The following is a 24,168-nucleotide window of genomic DNA, read 5'->3' as shown; positions in this document are numbered from 1 at the left end:
TATATATATATATATATATATATATATATATATATATATATATATATATATATATATATATATATATATATATATATATATATATATTTATACGTGAAATAATCGAAATGATGCGAAGCAACGCACAAAGCGTTGATGTCTCTTCTTCTAATGCCAGTTGTTCTACTACGATGCTGTCTTTCTGATCTCAGAGGTGACGCTTGCTTTATGGCACTAGAGAAAGAAAGAAGCTAAGCAAAAATGCAAAATAAAAGAACGCAGGTCCACTTTATGCAGATTCCGACGCCGGTTTTGTGGCAGCTAACAAACGCACGCGCTGCCCCGGGTATAACAGGCGTCCGTATCGAAAACAACACTGGGGCTCTCGTATTTGTAGGGCAGACACTTGGTGCGGTTGGAGTGGTGTATAGTTCAACTTTTGGAAGACCAGCAGGCGCTCAGACGAAACACACAAAGAACGACAAACAACCGCGCACACATGCACTCTGCTCACGACGCCGTTATGCGAGAAGTTATATTATGGCGAGATAATGTCACACGCACACTACCATTTAGACAATATTTTTTTTTTATTGAACACTTGTAAATTACTCACGTGTTCTACTTGGCACAAAGCGAGCATTTTTTAAGCGCTCTGGCTCAGATATCACAGTTCTTGCACGTGCTTCACGAAAGTGTTGTTGGTTCGTACGGAGAAAGTTGTGCGGCGCTTTGGTCGCACGCGCGATAAAATCCAGTTCTTCGTACTTGAAGTACAATCCCCGCGAAGGTTTGAAACGAGCGGAAATGCGGCGTTCTCATGGGCACGTCGCAGGTGTCTAGTGAATGGTTATCACAGTGGCACGGCCCTGACCTTGACGCCGTTCTTGATTTTGAGTATGATCGGGTTCATCTCAATGTTCGGCGGGTTCTGAAAAAAAGTAAAAAAAATCGCGATGATATTTTTTTTTCACGCCGTACCCGATGGAGGCATATGCAAATGTACGCTAGCCACAGGAAGGAAAAAGAAAAAAGACTAGAAGAGTACACAATATTCCGTCCTCTTTAACATAATCTAAACAATGCGCAGAACGTTCTGATCATCTGGAAATTTGTCTTAGCTTAGGTTGTTCAACGTTTACATCTTTTTTTCTTTATTATTTGTGACTTTCTTCCACGCCTAAGCATTAATCGCTACCTCTCCTGTTGACGTCGAGACGTGCATGCAATGCCCCAGTGCAGAAGGAGGGGATGGAAACCAAATATATGCAAAAAAGCAGCGCTATCAATATTACCGGAGCGTTAACGCTCTAGAACACTTTTCCCTGCACTTTTCATACAAAATTAACGAGTCAACAACAACACGCCCACCTGTCAATAGTTTTGTACAGTTTGCGCATGCCCGATATATAAAGGGAAACTGAAAATGAAATAATAGTTTAAACTTTAGACTGATTTATTGTTCCTTCAAAACATTATTATCCTTAATTTCGAAGCCACAGATGGATTAATAGAAAATAAAACAACGTTAAAAAAAAACCTCCGACTTTGTTTAATTCTTTTTTTTAAGTTTCGCGTCGACACACCAGCGCCAGTGCGGCAGTGTGACGCCACGGATTCGCCCGAATTCTTTTCCCACACGGGTTGCTGTGGGCGCAGTTCATGAAACTTGCTACGAATCCGAATTCGGATTCCCTAGTATACAATACAGTCCGCCTCTGCTGATCAAAAATTTACTAGGCCGATACATTCAAAACACGTGACGTCACGTTGTTCGCGAACCTCAAGGTGGCGTCACTACTCGTCCCTCTTTCTTGCGTCTTTTCTGACTAACAAACATCCACTCACGCTTAGATTGTCTTTTTTTCTTTATTTTTTTGTGTTGTACAGAAGGGTAATTAATTATACAGCTGCATCGTTTTTCTCTTTAGTGTGTCCTTTAAGGCCTGCACATCGTTCTGCAGACGCATCTCGGGCATATATGCAAAGGTTATAGGGAACATCGCTACAGCGATCCGAATCAGGCGGCAAAGACGCCGCTGCTCCGCGGTTTGCCAACTATAGGGTCAGCGGAGGAGTGGTATAAGGTCAGAATTACTAGCCGCACTGAAGGAATGAATGAAATAACGAATCCGTCAATTATTCAGTCACTCAATCACGCAGCGAATGCGAAGCTTACTGCTTCTTCTTTTGAGGACTCCAAAGAGAACCATTCAGTCAGTCTGGATTGGTAAACCCGACAAACGAAATAGTACAAACACAAAATAGCAACTAGTGAGAGCGGAGCATGGTCGGTTCGCCACAGCACGGCACAAAAGGGGAGAGGTCGGGCGGCGTTGCGACCTCGAAATCTCTGTGATCTGTGATGTCACCGATTCTACCATCGGCTGGCTGTGATTTGGTTGATTATTATTAAAACAAAAATGACGCTGCATTAATTCCGCAGATAAAGGAGAGTTCAAAGCAGTTTCTTGTACAGGAAAAAAAGACCATTAATATCCTAAATACCTGAACCTATGTAGAAATCTGTGAAGACGTGCTCTGAAGTTCGGACATCCTTTCCTGCACTAGTAAGGTATTTTTTTTTTGCCACTGAAACAACGCAGGTATATTTCCGAGGAAGAAATGTGCGAGCTTATCGCTTTCGATCTGCCGTGTCCCTCTGGTGTGCTTGTCCCCTAAGGTTGTAACGATGATCGTGAAGATCCGCAATTTTGGCGCGCTCTCATAAATGGGGATAGATCAAGGAACGAAAAAAATAAAAAAAAATACACGAAAGAAAGGCAATACCGGGGAAAAAACGGAAGCAATAAGAAATGCTTGCATGTTTGTTTCTCCTCACCGGTCAGACGAAGATCATGTACTACAACTGCTAACTGATCGATCAAGTGTTGAAGCGCAAGCGCATGCCGTTGAGATAACAGTTCCTGATGGCGCACTTTTCCACACCCACCTTCTCGCTGTTTTCTGTCTTCTCGAGCCGGTACTTCCGTAGTATGTGCGCGAACGTGTACCGCAGCTCCATGTGGGCGAATCGCATTCCGATGCAGTTGCGGGGGCCGCTGCCAAAGCCCTGCATGGCCATGGTGTTGATCCGCGACTTGTTCTCAGGAAGGAACCTGCGTCCACAAGCCGTAAATCAGGCACGTGGTATGCCCATTGAACCTTCATCGCGAGCTTAGCGCGAGTACAGTGGACGAGTCGAAGTCCATCATGTGGCTTGGAGCACTGCACGGGCTCGGGCCGGGCCCGGGCTTGTACTTTGGTGCACTCTTAACCTTGTTCCACATAGGTTGCGTATGTTCCAGATATATGTTATCCGGAACGAGCTTTGTTTTTATCTGGGGCAAGCCACTTGAAGAAGCTTTATTTGGAACACCGGATTTGTTTTGCTTGTTGCTGCTTTATTTATGTAGAACGGGCGAGAAGTAACTGGATCAGCCACTAGTTACAACAAACTTTATTTCCTTTCACTGCGAAAATGGTCCAGTGAAGCATTTATCTCACTTCTTTTTTCCGTGATTTTAATTGCATCCATTGTTTTTATTTTCCAAATGTTATTTATAGTCGCAGTAACAAATTTAATACTATGATTATGTTATTTACGTATCATCGCAAGAGCGATGACAGGCTTCCAAAGCGGTGAACGCTCGTCAAAGCTGGCACTGTCGGCAAAAACGAAAGGTCTGCGTGGAATCCCGTGTCTTAGATTCACAAGAGAAAAGTTTTTTTTTCCTCAGTGCTCTGTCACAGCTCCTGCAGTCTCATGCGACGCGGGATGGACACGCATAGCTTGCTTCCGTTTGCACCCGGATTCACGCACGCACTAGTCTTATTCGACTATATGCTGCGAGAGCTCCATGGTACTGCCCTAACAGTGTTGCATGCAGTGTGCAGGAGTATATGGCTAGTAAACAAGGCGCGGGCCGCAACGTATTCCGTTAGCCAGATCTCTGGCTTGAACAGGACAGTTACGGTTTCCGTGGCAGTGGATGTCCCCTCACCTCGAACCAAAATGCACCCAATCGGTAGGTATCGAAAAGCCTATAATGGCGCCGTCAACGGCGCCACTAGACTTCTCGATGCCTACCGATGGAGGCATTTCGGTTCGAGGTAAGGGGACAGTTTGGTGGCGATCGCCATCGAACTTCCTCAAAACGAATGCCAAAATTAGCTCGAAAGCTTTACGTTCACCTCTTGGAATTCCTCCCTGCGCAAAGCGATGGCCAGCCTTCAGCGGTATAAGCACGTTTGGAAGGCGCACACCGCTATAAGAAGGGGGGAAAATAAATAAAAGAAAGGCACGACCTGGAAGACCAGCGACAACTCGTCGCCAGGGCCAAGAGGGCAGTCGAAGCCAGAGGGTTCCTGGACTAAGGAGCCCTCCCACCTTAGGGTGATACCCGGCCTCGCTCGGGACACTGTTTCGTTTAATAAACGTTTCTCTCTCTCTCTCTCTCAAAGGCACGAACCGCATGCATTGACACACGCGTGCATAATATGGGGCCACACCCGCGCGGTATACGCGATAACTAAGCGCTCTGCACAATTTTTCTTGCTTCGAACATGAAATCGCTAACAGACAGCACGTATAACTGCGAAACTATATATACGATCACTAAGCGGCCTCTCCATACGTGTGTTATGCATCTGTGCGTGCGACGCTCTGTTTGCACAGTATTACACTATTACATCCTTATGAACTTCACTGAACACAAATCACGGATTGTATGTCCTTAACACCAATTGTTGTATAATGAGTCAGCAGATACTTTCATTTGTGTGAAGGTACCCCCTTACCGACACACAGGCTTCACATGAACTTGCGCGCGTCCTTTGTCGTGAGCGTATCGATGGGCGTTTCCATTTTGCACATTCCGTCGCGGAGACAAACGGAATAAATGTAGCTTTCATCCACAGCTTCTCTTGCTATGGCAACCTGCTGCTAAAGTTAGGAGAGGTACTACGCATCCTTTTGCCTGCTACAAAATCAGCTCCTGAACGCTCTTTGACAATTCGCACCACTGTATTTCTAGAAAAATAAGTGTGGTTATGGTGCAGCTGAATAAGCGCTGCTCGCACTCTGCATTAGGTCCGGTCATTTTTCTTCACCATGACGCCCGTTTGCAAAATTAATTACTGAAGGTTAAAGTACTCGAAGTATGCGCCAACGAAACATCGATTATTACTATTTGAAACACCTTTTTATCGACAGCATGTCTAGGCCTCAGCCGGGCCTGATTTGAGGCTGGGTAGGGTTGGGTAGGTGAAATTTTTTTCGGGCTAGGGCCGAGCCCGGGTCTTGCTTTGAGCCACCCGGTCGAGTTCGAGCGGGTGAACTTTTGAAAGTGCCGGCCTCGGCGCGAGAATGCTGTAATGTGGCTCTCATTAAATCTCGCCTTGAGCAATATAGAATGAATGCTGGCTGTTGCTATACGTTTTCTAGCAATATCAAGTATGCAGATATTCCAGATGCATTAACAGCGTCACCATATGGGTCGCTATCGTCACGACAACGATAGAATACAACATACAATAGCATCTCGTTAAACGGAACCTTAAGGGACCGGATAAGGATGTTCCGATTAACAAGAGTTCCGTTAACTGAGAAATATGTGCAAGGGTGCCGCACTGTATGCCATACACAGTCTTAACATTATTAGAAATGTTAGTAGGCATCCATAAATGAACGTAGCAGCGAGTTTGTTCCATGGTTTGGGGCCGGCTGGCGACTTCTATTGACTAGGCTTTGCTACGTAGTCTTGGTTTGGAGGAGACTGCGGGCGACGCATCAAAGCGAGAACTGCTGCTCTTACTGCTCGACTCGGTGGTTGGATTAGCCCGAGGTCGGGAAACAGTGAAGTCCAAATAATGAAGCAACTCGCTGTAGGTTGCCCGAGATTCCGGTCGTTCTGATTCCGGCCGTCTATGGGGCCGAGTGGCTCCCCCTTAGGGGGCGTAGTTGCTTTGGGATTGCGCTGCTATAAGCGCCTGAAGGCGCGGGATCGAATCCCCGCCGCGGCGGCTGCGTTTCGATGGGAGCGAATTGCAAAAAAAAAAAACGCCCGTGTGCCGTGCATCGGGTAAATGTTAAAGAACCCCAAGTGGGCAGACAAATTATTGTTTTTATTAGAGCATGGTTTGGAGCATGGTTTTGTGGTTCCGTTTATACTGCCAACGGCGGAAATTTCGCTTTATGTTATCGAAATCTTTTCTTTTTCGTATGGTCTAAATACAAAAGCAGCCAATTTATTAGAGGCTGCCGTTCTGTTTAAGTGTCATCACTATTCAAGTAATTTCCGTTTACCGAGGCTCTACTGTACTGGAAGACGAGAAGACACATTCAACGAAACGCCGCGCACACCTGTAAGATCTGAAGAGGATGAACCAAGCTAAGCACTGCTGAGGTAGTAAATGAGCAGTTTTGGTTTCTGGATTCGAGTAAAGATACTTCAAAGAATTATGCGGCCTTATCTGTGCTAAAGTTATGGGAAAATATCTACAATTGTCCTCGGCCGATTCCGCGCTGCGGAGATGTGGATATCTTTCGAAAGCTATACCACTGCTGTTGCTTCAGGCATCGTACGAAACTGCGAATATTTTCAACGCTAATTTATTGTCTTGTGCCCGGAAACACAGCTGCTAAGGACTATGGACAAACACAGCGCACAGGTTATCTTCTTACCTGTCAGGATCGAACTTGTCCGGGTTTTCCCAGTGTCTCGGATCCCTGTGAATGTACTCGACGGCCGCCATTACAGCCGTGCCGGCGGGGATGCGAATCTTGCCGTACTCTTTGTCCACCACGGCCTCCCGCGTCACGAACCTGGATTGACATGGGTATGATGCAGTCATCACTTAACGTGACGGGGATGACAATTGCTGCTTCAGCAGAAAGCGCTCGACTGTGCGGATGGTTATTTGACGCCGGAACGTTGCTGTGGCTTTTATTCATCTGCTATGAAAAAAAGTCACCGAGTCTCTCGGAGAAAGGAATCGCTCGTGTGCCTTTTTACAAGATCTGCAAGTCGACGCATCAACGACAGAAATTTTGCGATTTTCGTGGGCGATTTCTTTTGCCGAAGTTTATTGCGCCGCGGCCTTTACGAGCTTGAATGCTTCACAATTTTCTTCTGCTTTTTCTTTTAGTTTTGTTGCTTCTAAAGTGACCATTTGTCGTAGCAATTTTTCCATTCTTTGCGATTCTTTTTTGTTTAGCATCTCTGTCGAGGAGGCCTGAAATTAGCACCTTCTCAGATATGTACACCTTATGGGAACAAAAAAATAATAACAACAAAAAACATCCCAAGAGCTATTGCCATTGCTAGGAAGCAAAACAAATGGCTGCTGTTCAGTAATGCACGGACAGTTTTCTGCCACTGCTAATAAAATTATTGATACGCTTACGTATGTTCTGAAACAATCTAGGGGTGCGTATTTTAGGCACCGAGTTCTTGGAGCGAACCGTATTTTAAAATATATAATTGGGATGAGTTTTTACGTGTCTTGGTTTACGTTTTGACGTGCCGTGCCGACTGCATGGGCTTGTTTTACCGCGTATGTCCTCTTCGTTTTTTTTTCACTGCCAAGTGGGGTCATCCTGCTGTAAGCAGGTCAACATGCAGAATGCTAAACCAATGTCGAGCGTGCAAAAATAGAATAATACTGAGAGCAGAATAATGATAAATTTTGTAAAAAAAATTCGACACTTTGATTCAGTTCTATGACGTGGTGATTTCAACAACGATGACAGCAATAGGAAAATGAAACTATAAGTAGTACGTAGCTGCTCCAAAACTGCACAAAGTGCCTTCGTTTAAAAGTGTGAGGTTCCTGAGCTCCCGACGAATGCAAAGCGGAACAATATGACTTATGAAATGGAGCATGAGTTGTTTCATTCGTTTCTTTTTGTTTTTGTCCGGTGAATACTGCATTATTGAGATTCGGGTCAGTAGCCCATACTCACGCGAATGCTGGCGGGTACATCCTTATCGTCTCTTGAATGACGCAGTTCATGTAGGTGAGTTTCTGGATGGTGTTGTACGTTATAGGCTCCTGGAACATAAGCGATTTAAAAAAATTAATAACTTAAAATTTGGAGCCATAACATAATTCGTACTGTGTCTGTAGCAGTCAATGGTAGTGGTCGTTTGAAAGGCAATTAATGTAGAAATATACGGTGCTTGGCAGGTCTAAAGTTTTCCAGTTTCGACAAATGCTATTTTGCTTCTAAGCTGCCCTGAAAGCATGCATCGAAATACACCAAAGCATTATTTAAAGAGTATCAAATATAGCAAAGTACAAGTGTCAAACGTCGTCGGAGTCACACGCGTTGTGTACTAAGTTCAGCTGGCTACCGTAGTGTCATTTTTGTGAAGTTCGGTATAATGTAATTGAAGGCATGCTACCTAAAGAAAATAGAAGAACCTGCACAGTTAGTCTGTGCAATATCGTTGAATGTGCTGTATGAATGGCACTGTACTGGCAGAAAATACGCTCCCGGTATGGCCGCCAATCGGAAATACAAATTTAGGACGTCAGCAAACGATTTGCCGTTTGTTGCATATGTTAAGTCGCTTAATTAGTTGATGTATTCAACTTGGAGTTCGAAATTTATTTATTCAATAGAAATTGCGGCGTCTCTACAACTGCTTCCATCACCAGCTATGGTACGCGCTTCCCATTTGTATATCAGTGCACCGGATTGAATCGATAAACAAAACGCCTCGCACATGGGGTGGTTTCAACTAGTGAGTTACATATTACAATCTTCTTGTACTAATGTTATTAGTCGATGACTGATGTGGCCCCACCGGATAAAAGAGGGACAGACGCACAGGACGTGCGCCTGCCATATATGCGTTTCTCCCACCTGTCCTCTAAACTACGAATGAAGAAAAGAAGAAGAAGAAGAAGAAGAAGAAGAAGTAGTAGTAGTAGTAGTAGTAGTAGTAGTAGTAGTAGTAGTAGTAGTGGTGGTGGTGGTGGTAGTAGTAGTAGTAGTAGTAGTAGTAGTAGTAGTAGTAGTAGTAGTAGTAGTAGTAGTAGTAGTTGCAGTCTTAGAAGAAGAAGAAGAAGAACAAGCACAGTAAGAACAATTTAGTTCGTGTGAATCAGTCTATACGTACATCAGATCCTAGGACGGAGAACAGCTCCTCCCTCATCTTCTCCTGCACTTCCGGGTAGTGCTGCAGCATGTGAGTCACGAGCGACATGGTGTTGCTCGTGGTCTCGAATCTGCGTGGTCAGGCGGGGAGAAGCATGCGGAAATTTCAGTGGCGAAGGGATCGGAACATTCCCGGAAAGAAGGGCACGCAATTTCTTTCTTTATTTCTTTATTTTTTTTTTGGAGATTAGGTCGTTTTAGCGGGCCTCGCTTTCCCGGTTTGCTGCATAGAGCCGCCAAGAAGGCGCTCAAGACCGCATCGTGTGGACACTTGTAATTTTTAAAATCAAAACGCACGAGCATCGACCGCTTTGCGCGAAGGTCCGCCATGTTGCGAGCCGAAGCATAAAAGATATGCAAAAAAGAAAAAAAAAGCCGCTCCTCTTGATTGGAAGAGAGACGCTCGGCCCGGAGGTGACCAGTGCGCTTTTTTTCATTCCATGTCATTGTCGGCAGCACCACTTTCATTTTAAACATAATATGAGAAAAACTCGAACAAACAACGATTGCCGATAAACGAAGTACTACAATTTCGCTCTACTTTACATTCGATCAATAATAATAAAAAAAAGTATGAAAATTTTGCGTTGATCAAAGTACAGATCACGCGTAATAGACGCCGGAGATGGCTGCGAACTTTTGTACTGCGTAGTTTGACTGACCATATTGTGTTCACCTGCGATACTGACACGCATATATATATATATATATATATATATATATATATATATATATATATATATATATATATATATATATATATATATATATATATATATATATATATATATATAAATATTCTCCCGGTGATCGTTTTTCACCGGCTAAGCACTGATCGCTTGGCTCCGCAATGCGCGCGTACACGCGTATCGGAACTGTTCTGAGTGTTCTCGCTGATTGCCTGAATGTTGTTCCCGCTTGATCCTTGGTTTTACGTGCCCATTTTTAAAGCTTCGAATTTCGTTGGCCAAAGTCACACCACAAGAAATTTGCACCGCGACTAACCGACCCGACTTAAATATATTCACGGGGGGTTCGTACGCACATCGGACTCTGCTGGAGCAGCTTTTGTAGTTACCGATCAGATTGGTTTCGTAACGCGTGGAAACAAAATTGAAACTACAAGGTGCAACTAGTGCACATACCACGCGGACAATCGCGTTCTCAGAATCTACGCTGTTGATTAAAAAAAGAAAGCGTGTCATAACAGCACTGTACATATATACACTGACTGCCTTTCTTTACTCACGATACTCACCCGACATACAACCACCCGCTCCGCAATATACGCATTCAAATAAGCTTTACATTCCTCCGCGCTACAACACGCATGACTATTTTCGTTTATGTTCCTGGCTATAAAAAGAAAGAAAAAAAAAAACACGGATTGGCAGATATCAATGCGGCATCGGGGTGAATTACCGGTACATTACGCCAATGGTATTAGTCCGGTAACAGTATACACTCATAGTTGCATGCCACATCCAAAACTCGCCGGGTCACCGCCTGGACCCACGAAAAATACCGACGCCGAACTATTTCAATGGAAAAATAGGCCGTCTTCAGTGTCCTATTTCTGCCCGCTCCGAAGACCACTGATTTTCCTCGTAACTGCACATGCACGCCTTTTCGTTTTGCGTACGTCGATTTCATTTCAGTGATAAAAACAACTGCATTTGTGGTTCACCTCGTGAGCGCATTTTACATTTCTTTAAATTTCTGCTCTATCACTCAATCCATTACCACGCAACTGCTCGATTCCACCATCAACATACCAATATAACGCCTTCGCATTACAAATCATGCATACATAATTGTAGCAAAAGAACGCCTCTCATGGGCCCATCATAACACATAAACCAACTCATGAAAAATAATCACCTTTATAAACATCCGACGTCTCTTAGTCGTTTAAACGATTTTACCTGTTTCCTTATTGCTCCTTTCTTTGTTTCCAGTTCGCCTTTCAACTTCATTTTACTTCTTTTTTTCCTCTTAACAGGGTTTTCTATTTCCAGAATATCGCTATATGCAAACGATAGTGGAGAATATCTTCTGTCTTCTGAGCCAAAACTACTTGTTTTTCTCGCCTTTCAATGTGCTTGCTCACCGCTTTCATATCCCTCTTCTAATTTACTCTCATCTCCCCTTCGATACTACTTCGCTTTTATACATCGCTTGCCTATAGGTCTCCACCATCACTTTTCATTACTTTTTCAGCATATTAACTCTTTCAAATTCATCCTTAATCTCGCAACGTAGCTCTCTCTGCTCTTAGTGTTTTGTGTCACTTACATTTCCAGGCGACAGCCCAGTCCCTTCTTCCTGTCAGAAGCCACAACATCGAAGCCACGATCGAGTTCAAGCCACACCGGCAAGACTAGCGCCCTCATCACTGTAACGTTGAGGATCAATAGAGTGTAGCTCTTGTTCTAGCTGCCGTCTTTGCATCTCGTATGTGGGGCATTCGAGGAGTAGATCGCGAGCATCCTCGTCGTCGGGGCCACAGGAGCAAGCCGGGGAAGGTGCCCGTTTGATACGATATAGGAAATGTGTGATGTATGCTGTCCCAAGGCGCAGTCGATGAATTAGTGTCTCGGTACTTTTAGAAAGTTTCACATCCAGTTGGCCTTTCTCACTCGCAAAAAACTGGGCCCATGGCCATCGAAAATAGCACAGAGAAAAGCATTGAACGCACTTGAACATTTTTATGAAGAAACAGGCATCCTTAACAAATACTAGGTATTGCACTGAATAATCACACAATGTTACTATAACGTTTTTTCTATTATTTGTAATTATTAATGCTTGTATATTCTCTTTTATATGTTTCTTTGTGCATGAATTAATTTAACACTGTGCAATTCCTAATCAGTTTATATGCTCATCGAAGTCTACATCACGGCCGTTTGTCTGTGTTTGTGGCTTTCTTTACGAACTCATTGTGGTGCAACTTGCATTTGACTTTTATACTGTTATGTTCATGGGAGTATAAGACTGTGCTGTGGAGTTTTGACCGTATGAAGTGATTTCTTTTCATTTTCCTACATATGTTTTATATTGGTGTTCCCGCTATGAGAAAAGGAGTAGCCGTCACAATTATAAGGTGGCTACGTCTCTTTCTCTTATTTTCATTTTAATAAAGAAAAACCACTGTAACGAACTTTCATCAAGTCCTCCTCCTTTCATATCTCTCATTTCATATGTAATATTTATCATATCAGTAATAAAAGATGAACGGACGGCATTGTCAACATTCTACGCATACTCATTATACCTAAATAGTTGCAAAATTTCCTCAAATTCCCTTGTGGATCCCCGTGCCCCTAGTTACTTTAGCTCAGTCGACTTTGCGCCGACTATGTCTTGTCGATATGGGCTCTATGCCCCCCTCCCCTCCTTTCCTTTCCTTCTTTATTTTTCTTTTCTTTTCGCATGAGAGGCCCCAAGAATGCCATGTATACGTTGACATTTTGTGATTGTTCATCGTTAAAGTGTGCTGTCGCTGACATGTGGTATTGTAATTGCTCATCTGTTTACTCGTTCCTGTAATGTCTGCGGGGCCCGGAGAGCAAATAACTAAAATGAAATTGGAGCACAGCATGACAACTCAACGCTGACGGTCATGAGCGTGACCATGGGACGGACCATATCCCATTCTGCATACAGCGAGAAGTCGAAGACCATATTTTCAGAGATGCCAGTTTTATCTCATATGTTACCCTGCTTAAGTGACCCCTCGCTGCGAAACTAAAAAAAAGCACATTCTTTCTTTTAATAACTTAATCAAGGATATGTTGGTGCCTGTTTGATAGATGAGCTAAAAAAAGTTTCATGCAAAAAAGTATAGAAAACAACTCTAGTGGATGCAATTCTATGGTTCACATATGCACAATAAAAAAAAAAAGGTTTTTGAGCGATTTCCGAACATTCGAGTGTTCACGTTAATGTACACACAACGACCCTCGTTGGTGGGAAACCCCGCACACACAAACGCAGAAGAGTTACAGGAACGTTTTTTACAACCGCGCATATACATGTACCGCGCATTAAAAGACTATTTGGTTAAGAAACTGTTCTCGAGGGCATTCACTTTTATAATGTATACATTCGACACAAATTTTGTAGACGGCAAGAACACACGTTAACATAGCCTCGTCCCCCCCCCCCCCCCCCACTCCCCCATGATGTAACCAAGTCACAATAATAATTTGACATATACAATTGCAATGACATGCACGAATAAATCTACTGATGCAGCAGCGCGCGGCGGCCGCATTTCGATGGGTGGGTGATACGCAAGAACGCACACGTACTTGAATTTAGGTGCGCGTTAATGAATCCCAGGCCGTTAAATTTAATTCGAAGTCGCCCACTACGGCGTGTCTCATAATCCTATCGCGGTTTTGGGGCGTAAAAAATCGCAGAATTCTAGGCAGCAGCGATAGATATGGCTTACCCTGCCACTAGAACCACGAATGCGTTCTGCGTGATGTCGTCGTCATCCAGCACAGCCTTGTTGAAGACAGACACGTTGCCCTTGGCGCTTTCTGCACAAGACATGCATACATCAAAGTCAAACCTCGATGCAGAGATGGCTCCGGGTGCAGATAATTACTTCGCTAAGTCGGAAGCATCATTAAATTGGAGGACACTTTAAAATAAGCAATAAAGATACAGGAAGAAACTTTAGACAAGCAGCTATTGGTTTCGCATGTGAGGGTTCAGGAGCAGCGCAGCATGCTATGAAGGACAACGCAGCGGAAGGTGTTAGCATTACAGGGCGCTGCTCTATAATAAAGTGACGTACAGACATCGGCTATGTTGTTCAGCTCCGAGATCGTGATTGCGGGAGCGCCTGCCGGCGGGTGTAGCCACATCGTGCTGAAGGCAAATTGAGGATATTTTGATGTGCTCGGATTTCGGCACAGATTAAATAGCGCCAATCGTGTCACGGTTACTATGGGTCACTGTGTTGCTGCGTCTCTATGATCAAGGCGTCAGCACCTTTAAGGTTTATCTTCCTATGTTTACGCTTTCTGAAACTATAGGCTTTTTTTTATGTGGACCAAAATGTTGTTGCATTTGGCCTTCTAACTCTTCATTGGGCCGACTTGTGTCTCCAGAAAGGCAAGCAGCACTCTATGCCAACGTGCACTGGCGAGTGCCGTCGCAGAATCTGAACTCACAGGGCAAGTCCGCACGCTAATAATTCATGCATACATAACGGTACATATTCCAAACTAATCGTTCGTGCTTGCTTGCATTCCAGAATGTGCGAGAGTGTTAGCGTCACGCGCTCAATGCGCTGAGATAAGACTCATTCAGCATAGAATAGTCGACAGGGTTCAAGAAACTTCAGACGCAATCGGCACTTCTTGTGCCAAACGGCAGCTTGACAACAGTCATAATCCGGTTATAAAAAAAGTCACTGGCCAAAAGCAAAACAATGTGCGCATGACAATTTAAGTGCCTAAATTGGCATTTGTAAGGGACGAGATGCGATCATTTCACTCGGTTTTCACCGAGGTAAAATCACCCCGTTCAATCCGGACTGCGGGGTTTCAGTCCATTGTAGTAAGTGTGAGGGAAGGTTTGCTCGATTTAGAACACATGCCGGTGATGGTTCTCGAGATGAACAGTGGTGGCAGCGGATGCCGCACAGTGAAGTGCTGGCGGACCAACTCAGGGCTGTCCAGAGGGCCCGTGTGACGGCAGAGGGGCTCGGCCTCTCTGTCCTGAGGTGGGAGGGGCCCGCATCAGTCCCAGACTGATTCCTCGGGACCTAAATAAAGTTCTTCATACCATATCATTTCCCAGGCATGGCGTCGCAGTGTCAAGAATACAATTTCGTTCGACGGCTGACCCGATAACCATAGTGAGAAAAAAAATGCGAATTTAGTCGCTTACCGGCAGTTGAGCTGGCTACGTTGGGCAGTTCCTGCTCGTTCTCTTCCCCAGCCGTCAGTTGGGTTGACGTGACGGAACCGAGGTCGACGCGGGATTCCTTTGCATCGATCATCAATTGAAGCAGGTCCTTTTGACGAAGCTACAATGAAGTGGCGGGAAGTTAATTCGGGCTTCTTTGTAGATAAGCTGTCGGAACGAGGTCGCAAAATGTCCGCAAGAGGGCATGTAAATGTGTTAGTCATGACGTCTAAATTCCCACTTCGCGCTTTTTCTTTGATTCGTGCCACCATGCGAGTTAATTTGGAGAGACGAAGAGAGAGCGGGGGAGAAAGGAGGAGAGAGTGGGATTCATTATGAAGGAAAAGCTGAGCGTTATACGCTTGCGCTAGCGTGTTCGAGAACGTAAATCATGCCCCTTTGTTCTTGGGCGGTTGCCTGTGTTATGTCCGTTTCTTTCTGTCACCTCTTTCCCACACTTCAAGCCAGACGATCAAACAAAAAGAGCAGAGAAGAAAAGAAGGACGCAAAGAAGTCCTAAAACGAGAGCAGGAGAGAACTTTGTAGCCTCGAACAAGTGCGAGTGTCGAATGACAGACAAAGTCAGGATTTTGTGACTGACCAAGAAGCTGTCGCGCGACTGAAGAGTGCGTAATTTTTGTTGAGGTTGGTATAAGTAATGCACCATAAGTGTAATAATATAACCAGTGTATATGACGGCGATGGTAACCATATTCACGGAGCAACAATTGTCAGCGCTGGTTTCACTTTGTTGTCGATAAAAGTCATTTCTTTCTTAATGCTACGGAAATGTTGGCACGGCTATGTACGTTGAAACTACATAGCGTGCACATAAGTATACGGCGCGCGCGCGTGTATTTGCACATGTGTGTTTCAGGTCAAACAGAATAAAAATTGCTCCTCGGAGCATATTCTGCCTATTCAGGTGGACTACACTTGCACTATACAAAGCCTACAATGTTAGCAAACTTTCACTTCATAACTTTATTCACCCGATTGAAGAAGGAGATGTCGTCCACAAATACGTCTCATAAACACGTGGTGCAGTTACACATGTAGTTTTATACGTTCATGCACATAGTTCGTGTATAAAAATGAGTAGCCCAGTAACTAGTGCACGCAGAACGATGTTGCGACTGAGCAGCTCAGAACACATTGCAAACAAACTCCATTTCTAATCATTCACTTTAGAGCATATGGAAATGCAACATGGAGACCAAGCAGTTTCGAAGTAACGTGTGCTCAGCAGAAATCGTCTAGCATCACTTTCGAGTCCACAAAAATGTGCTCCAAAATATATTGTCGTTCAAGTGAGATTCCGATTCACTGAGAGCCTCCCACTAGCAATCGAGAACGATATTATTTGAAACGCCAGTACATCTTTGAGCCCGTTTAGGTTACGTATATAAGACGCTCGTGGTGGTTGCGGGGTTTTTGCTTAGATTTCTACGACATCATTGTCACGTAACTTCATTTCTCCATTTGCAACAAAATGTTTCAGTTATTCTATAAAGGCTAAATAGTAATTGTTAATTGCCTACCTGGAAGATATGATTTATTGTGCGAATAACTTACGCTTCTTTAAGAATCGTACAAGAAAAGAAAGGTGGAAAAGCGTTACCCGATCAAGGCAATTAAAGAAAAGTGAATAAAGAAACTGTGCTCTCCCGCTTTACGAAGCATTGACAGCAATAGCAAGGTTTAGCGTTGCGTCTGAAATACTTGCAGGGTGCTGGAACTATACGCGGGTACGCCAATATTTATGGCATCATTGAAAGCTTTTTAACACGCCGCATAGGGCATATAATTGCATCGCATCGCAAAGAGCGCCGCTAGTGAAATTGCATAACTTTCAGATTGTGAGCACTAATAGTGCTTTGCATTCTTTAATCGACCAAGAAGATTTAAAATATCAAACACGCGCTGTGAATGAACTATCTAGTTACGTTTGCTTGCATGCTACAAGTACAAAAAAATTATTGCGAATAATTCAGTCAAAAAGGCAATAGCTTGTCTGAGAAACTTTAGCGCTTGAATGTTATAGCATCTGCACCTTGCATATACGGCACAGATGAACATGTGACGTACATATGCCTAAATATATATACGGAACATCACGGCAACGCCAACGCCGAACATTTGACTGGAGTGTCGATCCACATAATTGCAATCGCAATATATTAGACACCGTTGGTACGCGCGTGTGTTACGGATTAGTGCTTCTGTGTGTAGCTTTTGAATGGCTGTTAGCGGTTCCACGTATTTCCTCAGTATTTCGCGTGGCACCCATGTTGGAAAGCTATAGTACCTGTAGTTCCGAAGGACGTAAAGAGAGTACCTTACCGACGTGTCCTGCTGTCGCTGACCGACGATTCGCTTGCACTTCTCTTGCACCTCGATGAAAGGGTGCACGCCGCTGTTCTTGTAGCGGAGCCAACGCTGGTTGATGAACTTGAGCAGCGCCGCGGAACCCGGAAACGCGGCTGCGCACGTGAGAACAAGTTTGTCACGTATGACTTTTGCTTTCGTCGTTGTTTTGGATTCTCACTGTGTATATATATATATATATATATATATATATATATATATATATATATATATATATATATATATATATATATAGATATATATATATATATATATATATATATATATATATATATATCCTAGGAGAAGGGTGCAGCCTAACCATGAGGGGTAAGCGGAGGAGGAGAGTACTGCCAAAGGGTGAGATGGAAAGCGTTATGCCGCACGATACATACTCAACGGCGGCCACCAGGCATGCGGCGAGGGCTATGGAAACAAAGCGCAGGCGCGGGCTTGGAACCCCCTGCGCATGCGTTACTTCCCCTGCAGTTTTAAATAAAACGTCGGCACGGTTGTGCACGTAGAATAGATAAACGCAACCGAGCAGCGTCTATTACATTTGTGACGCGCAAACCCGTACTAGCGAGTTGTGCAATGAAGCCAGTAGCAGCGTGCGAGCGGGCACGCCGGAAAACGCATGCATGCGCGTGGAGCAAGGAGGGTCGGAGCCAATATCGGTTAGCAAGCGGATGATGGGGTGCGCGAGCATCGGGGACAAACACTGTGACCTTGGACGGCCTCGAGTTTAACCTTTGCTACGACTAGGCAAAGAAATGCTTTGCATATAGAAAATACATTTCTCTTTCTTTGAACTGCAACATTATCGCAACACATTTTAAAATCACGCAAAGAGAGAAGCAAACTAACTAATGGTGCAAAAGAATCACCGAGCAGCAAGAAGTCGCAGCTGTCACAATTACTGTGGTTAGCAGCGCGAGTGCTCGCCAATGAATAAAACAATAAGCTTTACGAGATCGTTGTCAAAACTGTGTGCACTATATCCGCCGACTAGCGTAGAAAGGAAGGGGTTTACTCGCTGAATACTGTGCCGCTGATTCGCACTCACTGAGTAGCACGGCGATGAAGGAGAACGCGCAGCCGAACAGCATTCGACAGCAGACCAGGAAGCCGTGATGTGGGTGGTCCTGCAGGTTGTAGTCGATACCCATGGCGCTCTTGCAGATCACGTCCAGGGCCAGGGCAGCGTACATCTCGCCCACTTCGAACTCCTCCCCCGTCTCCGCCTTGCGGTCGAACTTGGAGACCAGCTTTTCCACGGCCGAGATGACGCCCGGAGACATCTGCGAGAGGCCCAAAGGCGGTTCTCGAAGGGAACGCGTGAAGCACGAATGCCACCTTCTGCACACTCCCGTCAAAGAGTAACGGAATAAATAACGAAAGAAGCCTCTACTTTATTTCGAATTAAAGCACTGAGAACACTGAAAAGGAGAATAGAGCTTGACTGGCAGCCATCAAGTAGGGTGTATAGTGTCTGGCGATAAGCGAGCTGTGGAATTCTCACCATCACCACTCACCATCTTGAGCTTGTTGGTGGTGAAGGAAGGGGTGAGCACGCTGCGCACTTCCTTCCAGCGGGTAGAGGTGAGCTGCAGGAGGCCCTTGTTGTGCGGGCTTGGAGGGCGCTTAGCTTGGAACAGGAGCTGCGTGTGACGGATTGGCATCGGAAATAGTGACGTCACGAACGGAAGAGCACAGTGCGCTACGGTCAACTGATAAGGGAAACACGTTATTGCAGAGCACGGGCGAATTTCGGTACAATCTTTGTACAATGCCCAGGCTTTGCAGGGGACGACTTGGGAGTTGGTGGCGCTGGAACCGCCCTACACGCCAGTGTAGTGCGCTGACATATAGCTTCAGGCGGTACTTGTTACTCGGATGGGAGCTATGTGAGAGCAGCACATTAGAGTGCTCCCTATTAAAGTAGAATATGCTGTACATTGCGATTCCCCTAGTCGATCGGCTTAAAATAGCGTGTTCGTGGGAGCTCTGCGTGGTGGAGACCGTTTAGAGGACACGTTCACCTCGCAACTGTGTGAAGCACCTGCAGATGCGGTTCATGGGTGTCCCAGTGGTTGTCTATAGGGTCTCCTAGCCAGCGTTGTAACCAAGCTTTACAAAAAAAAGAGAAGATTTAGAACCTCGATGGAAGATACCATTATGAGACCTACCGTGTTCGGTGCTCAGAGGTCTGACGACCGAACACACTTAGATCTTATAATTCTTGCACGGCGTTTCTAAATCCCTTTTTTCTCCTTGAGCAGCTTGCCTAACGTCAACTGGGACAAGCGGCATACCTTTATCATACTACACCCATTCGCTTTGCTTGGTCTGTCGGCATGTATCGAATGAGCGACCTGTGGTGCGTTTTGTTTTGTTCACTCAGTATAAAATCCTTTCCCAGCTAACACGTAACTTACAGGTAAAAAGTTCGTTAACCCCGCCACCCCGTTCCCTCTCCCTAACTCGCTCAGGAAGAAATTGTCTTTGGTAGTCTTTAAATGGATTTTCAATTGCCTTCTAACTTCCTTTCTATTATTTCTTTCGCTCCTTCTTAGTTGCGTTTATGTCAACAAAACAACTGGATGCAGTGTTAATAGCGCCTACTCACGCCTCTGTCGGCAAAGTCTTGGAAGTCCTTGATCTGAATTTGCTTGAGCAAGTCCAGATCTGCCAGGAGGATAACGGGACGGTATCCGTTGAAGTATCTGAAAAAAATTTGTATATATATCCATGCGTAAACGTAATAAACTGAGCCTGCATGGCTTTTTTGACAACCGTATTAGAGTAACATGCCGGATAATCTCGTATGAAGGAGAGGCCATTTGTTTTATAACGTCTGCCATGGCGTCGGCGTTCGTGCAGGGTTTCTCTCGAGATTACAGCTTTGAATTCCACTATATTTGGAGATTCAGAGAGTCACATACTTAGATTATATTCTATAAACAGAATAATGCGATTGTGTTAAGCATGGCGTCTTAAAAGCTTGTGTTCATTCAGAACCGTAACCGTATATTGTGCGGCAGTGTAATGTTTTACCACGGCTGCAGAAAAAAAAAAAACATTGCACCGACTGAAAAAAATAACGAAACCATTAGTTCTAATGCTTCCTTCATCGGCACTTGCAAGGTAACTCGAGAAATAAAGAGGAAAATGGCAGCGACGAAATGACGCGATGTCAAAACAGCTATATACTTAGCAAGGTACAAAATTTTGTGAGGATTGAACTGCATGTCTTTTACTGCAAATTCTCGGCCGCACGCTTATTATCTGAACCACCACAAATTGTAAAAACACACGCTACTATCTGATCACCGCTGACGAAACAAACACTCATGCGCACACGCAAACATGCACACGCACACATGCAACTGCACGTGTTTCTGCTCGACATTGTATTACAGACGCAGACGTGCATAAGAAAGGTAGTAAATACGAAGTTTTTCGAAGTCGAGTTTAATGGGAACGTCAGCTTTAATGACAGAAGATAATTCAGCTCAGTAAGCAGTGGTCATTCCGGCTGAGGGTACCACGCTAAGTGTGCTGGCGAACAGTAAGGCACGAGAAAGATTTTCTGTAGTTTTAGTGCACTTCCGCGAAGCGATAGTGGAGGTGCTTCCATTTTTAGGTTTTAGCCCTCTTGACGCTCAGTATGCCGTGCGATGTAGGCTAATAGCTCGTTTTGAGTGCCACTTAATGGGCTCACCTGCAGCTCCCGCTGACGTAATACTGCAGTTCAGTACAACAACACCATTTCAAGCTCTCTAGTCGACACGGTTTTGAGAAGGAAGTGAAATAGTGCGCATATATTGGAACAATCGAGGTATAAAAACATTTAATAAACTGCCTTACCCAACCACGTCACCGTACTTGTCGATCCACTCCCGATAAGCCTTGACTGGTGACTGTAAAAGAGGCGAGTGCAAAACGCAATGTAAACGTAAGGCCCATGCTATACATGTGAAGGAGAATTAACTTCCAAATCGGTAACGTTTATAGTGAAGAATTCTTTGCCTACTTTAGGAACATTTCATACTTCTATCTACCTAGCCACTTGCGCTGATCAAGTGACCCACGTTGTCTCTAACTTAGCAGCTGGTCTACTAACAGCAGGTATGTGCTCGGGGTTCCGGTGCTATCGTAGTTCTTTCTTTAACTCGATATACGTATATAGTCATAGAGGCACTGGGAAGTCAAGGAGTACAACAGGCATACGTGAATGTCTTGGGAGATATCTACAAAGACTCCACAGCTACTTTGCCTTCCCACAGTAAAAGTAGAAATTACCTATAAAAATGCAACCGATTCAACGAGTCTTAATCTATACACAGCGAAGCTTTGCGTGAGGGCATGAAGAGCGGGTGCAGCGGTGGCGTAGAGGTAGAACACCCGCCTCGCGTGCAAGAGGTCGTGGTTCGAATCCCGGTGCCGGCAATTTTCCACCGGATTAAAAAAAAAAATCCGCGTGTTGATGAAATTGCATAAACAGGCCTGGAGTGTGGCCTGTTCCCGGTGACCAGAACCGGTAACGCACTCCCTCACCAGAGCAGGATTGGCCACCCTGGTGCAGTACTTGGCCACAACCTCCTATATGAACAACACAATCAAACCCCGGCCCTCAGTCCCCAGCAGCTGCGAAGCAACTGACCACGGCGGCGGTCAGACCTGCGACGCTGCAGAGGGTGCTAAGAATCACTGGCTCCGGACAGGCCGCCATTGGAATATGAACCTGGCAACGTTTAACGCTAGAACGTTATCTAGTGAGGCGAGTCTAGCAGTGCTACTGGAGGAATTAGAGGGCAGTAAATGGGATATAATAGGGCTCAGTGAAGTTAGGAGGCCAAAAGAAGCATATACAGTGCTAAAAAGCGGGCACGTCCTGTGCTACCGGGGCTTAGCAGAGAGAAGAGAACTAGGCGTCGGATTCCTGATTAATAAGAATATAGCTGGTAACATACAGGAATTCTATAGCATTAACGAGAGGGGGGCAGGTCTTGTTGTGAAACTTAATAAGAGGTACAAAATGAAGATTGTACAGGTCTACGCCCCTACATCCAGTCATGATGACCAGGAAGTCGAAAGCTTCTATGAAGACGTGGAATCGGCGATGGGTAGAGTGAAAACTAAATACACTATACTAATGGGTGACTTTAATGCCAAGGTAGGCAAAAAGCAGGCTGGAGACAAGGCAGTGGGGGAATATGGCATAGGCACTAGGAATATCAGGGGGGAGTTATTAGTAGAGTTTGCGGAACAGAATAATATGAGGATAATGAATACCTTCTTCCGCAAGCGGGATAGCCGAAAGTGGACGTGGAGGGACCCGAACGGCGAGACTAGAAATGAAATAGACTTCATACTCGGCGCTAACCCTGGCATCATACAAGATGTGGACGTGCTCGGCAAGGTGCGCTGCAGTGACCACAGGATGGTAAGAACTCGAATTAGCCTAGACCTGAGAAGGGAACGGAAGAAACTGGTACATAAGAAGCCGATCAATGAGTTAGCGGTAAGAGAGAAAATAGAGGAATTCCAGATGAAGCTTCAGAACAGGTATTCGGCTTTAACTCAGGAAGAGGACCTTAGTGTTGAAGCAATGAACGACAATCTTGTGGACATCATTAAGGAGTGTGCAATGGAAGTCGGTGGTAACTCCGTTAGGCAGGATACCAGTAAACTATCGCAGGAGACGAAAGATCTGATCAAGAAACGCCAATGTATGAAAGCCTCTAACCCTACAGCTAGAATAGAACTGGCAGAACTTTCGAAGTTAATCAACAAGCGTAAGACAGCTGACATAAGGAAGTATAATATGGATAGAATTGAACATGCTCTCAGGAACGGAGGAAGCCTAAAAACAGTGAAGAAGAAACTAGGAATTGGCAAGAATCAGATGTATGCGTTAAGAGACAAAGCCGGCAATATCATTACTAATATGGATGAGATAGTACAAGTGGCTGAGGAGTTCTATAGAGATTTATACAGTACCAGTGCCACCCACGACAATAATGAAAGAGAAAATAGTCTAGATGAATTCGAAATCCAACAGGTAACGCCGGAAGAAGTAAAGAAAGCCTTGGGAGATATGCAAAGGGGGAAGGCAGCTGGGGAGGATCAGATAACAGCAGATTTACTGAAGGATGGTGGGCAGATTGTTCTAGAGAAACTGGCCACCCTGTATACGCAATGCCTCATAACGTCGAGCGTACCAGAATCTTGGAAAAACGCTAACATAATCCTAATCCATAAGAAAGGGGACGCCAAAGACTTGAAAAATTATAGACCAATCAGCTTACTGTCCGTTGCCTACAAACTATTTACTAAGGTAATCGCAAATAGAATCAGGAACACCTTAGACTTCTGTCAAGCAAAGGACTAGGCAGGATTCCGTAAAGGCTACTCAACAATAGATCATATTCACACTATCAATCAGGTGATAGAGAAATGTGCGGAATACAACCAACCCTTATATATAGCCTTCATTGATTACGAGAAAGCATTTGATTCAGTCGAAACCTCAGCAGTCATGGAGGCATTACGGAATCAGGGTGTAGACGAGCCATATGTAAAAATACTGAAAAATATCTATAGCGGCTCCACAGCCACCGTAGTCCTCCATAAAGAAAGCAACAAAATCCCAATAAAGAAAGGCGTCAGGCAGGGAGATACGATCTCTCCACTGCTATTCACAGCGTGTTTACAGGAGGTAT

The 24,168-nt window shown here is 44.7% G+C and overlaps 1 protein-coding gene across 2 annotated transcripts in view; it reads right to left on the bottom strand.

Annotated features, from left to right (window-relative positions):
- Nucleotides 1-569: 569 nt before the first annotated feature.
- Nucleotides 570-24,168, bottom strand: part of LOC135921184 (thromboxane-A synthase-like) — a 40,609-nt gene continuing 17,010 nt past the window's right edge. Inside the window, exons 5-16 of one of the 2 annotated variants that reach the window (XM_070539664.1) lie at nt 21,311-21,363; nt 20,070-20,166; nt 18,976-19,101; nt 18,507-18,741; nt 17,417-17,556; nt 15,056-15,194; nt 13,605-13,695; nt 9,108-9,216; nt 7,946-8,034; nt 6,665-6,805; nt 2,933-3,098; nt 570-910 (exon numbers count right to left, since the gene is read on the bottom strand). In XM_070539664.1, the coding sequence (XP_070395765.1) occupies nt 833-910; nt 2,933-3,098; nt 6,665-6,805; nt 7,946-8,034; nt 9,108-9,216; nt 13,605-13,695; nt 15,056-15,194; nt 17,417-17,556; nt 18,507-18,741; nt 18,976-19,101; nt 20,070-20,166; nt 21,311-21,363 (1,464 nt within the window). In that variant the 3' untranslated portion in view covers nt 570-832. The remainder of the gene's footprint in view (nt 911-2,932; nt 3,099-6,664; nt 6,806-7,945; nt 8,035-9,107; nt 9,217-13,604; nt 13,696-15,055; nt 15,195-17,416; nt 17,557-18,506; nt 18,742-18,975; nt 19,102-20,069; nt 20,167-21,310; nt 21,364-24,168) is intronic. The other variant, XM_070539663.1, reaches the window with a different exon arrangement.

Source organism: Dermacentor albipictus, chromosome 5, assembly GCF_038994185.2.
Source record: "Dermacentor albipictus isolate Rhodes 1998 colony chromosome 5, USDA_Dalb.pri_finalv2, whole genome shotgun sequence".
Classification (NCBI taxonomy): domain Eukaryota; kingdom Metazoa; phylum Arthropoda; class Arachnida; order Ixodida; family Ixodidae; genus Dermacentor; species Dermacentor albipictus.
This window is presented reverse-complemented; position numbering and strand designations above follow the sequence as displayed.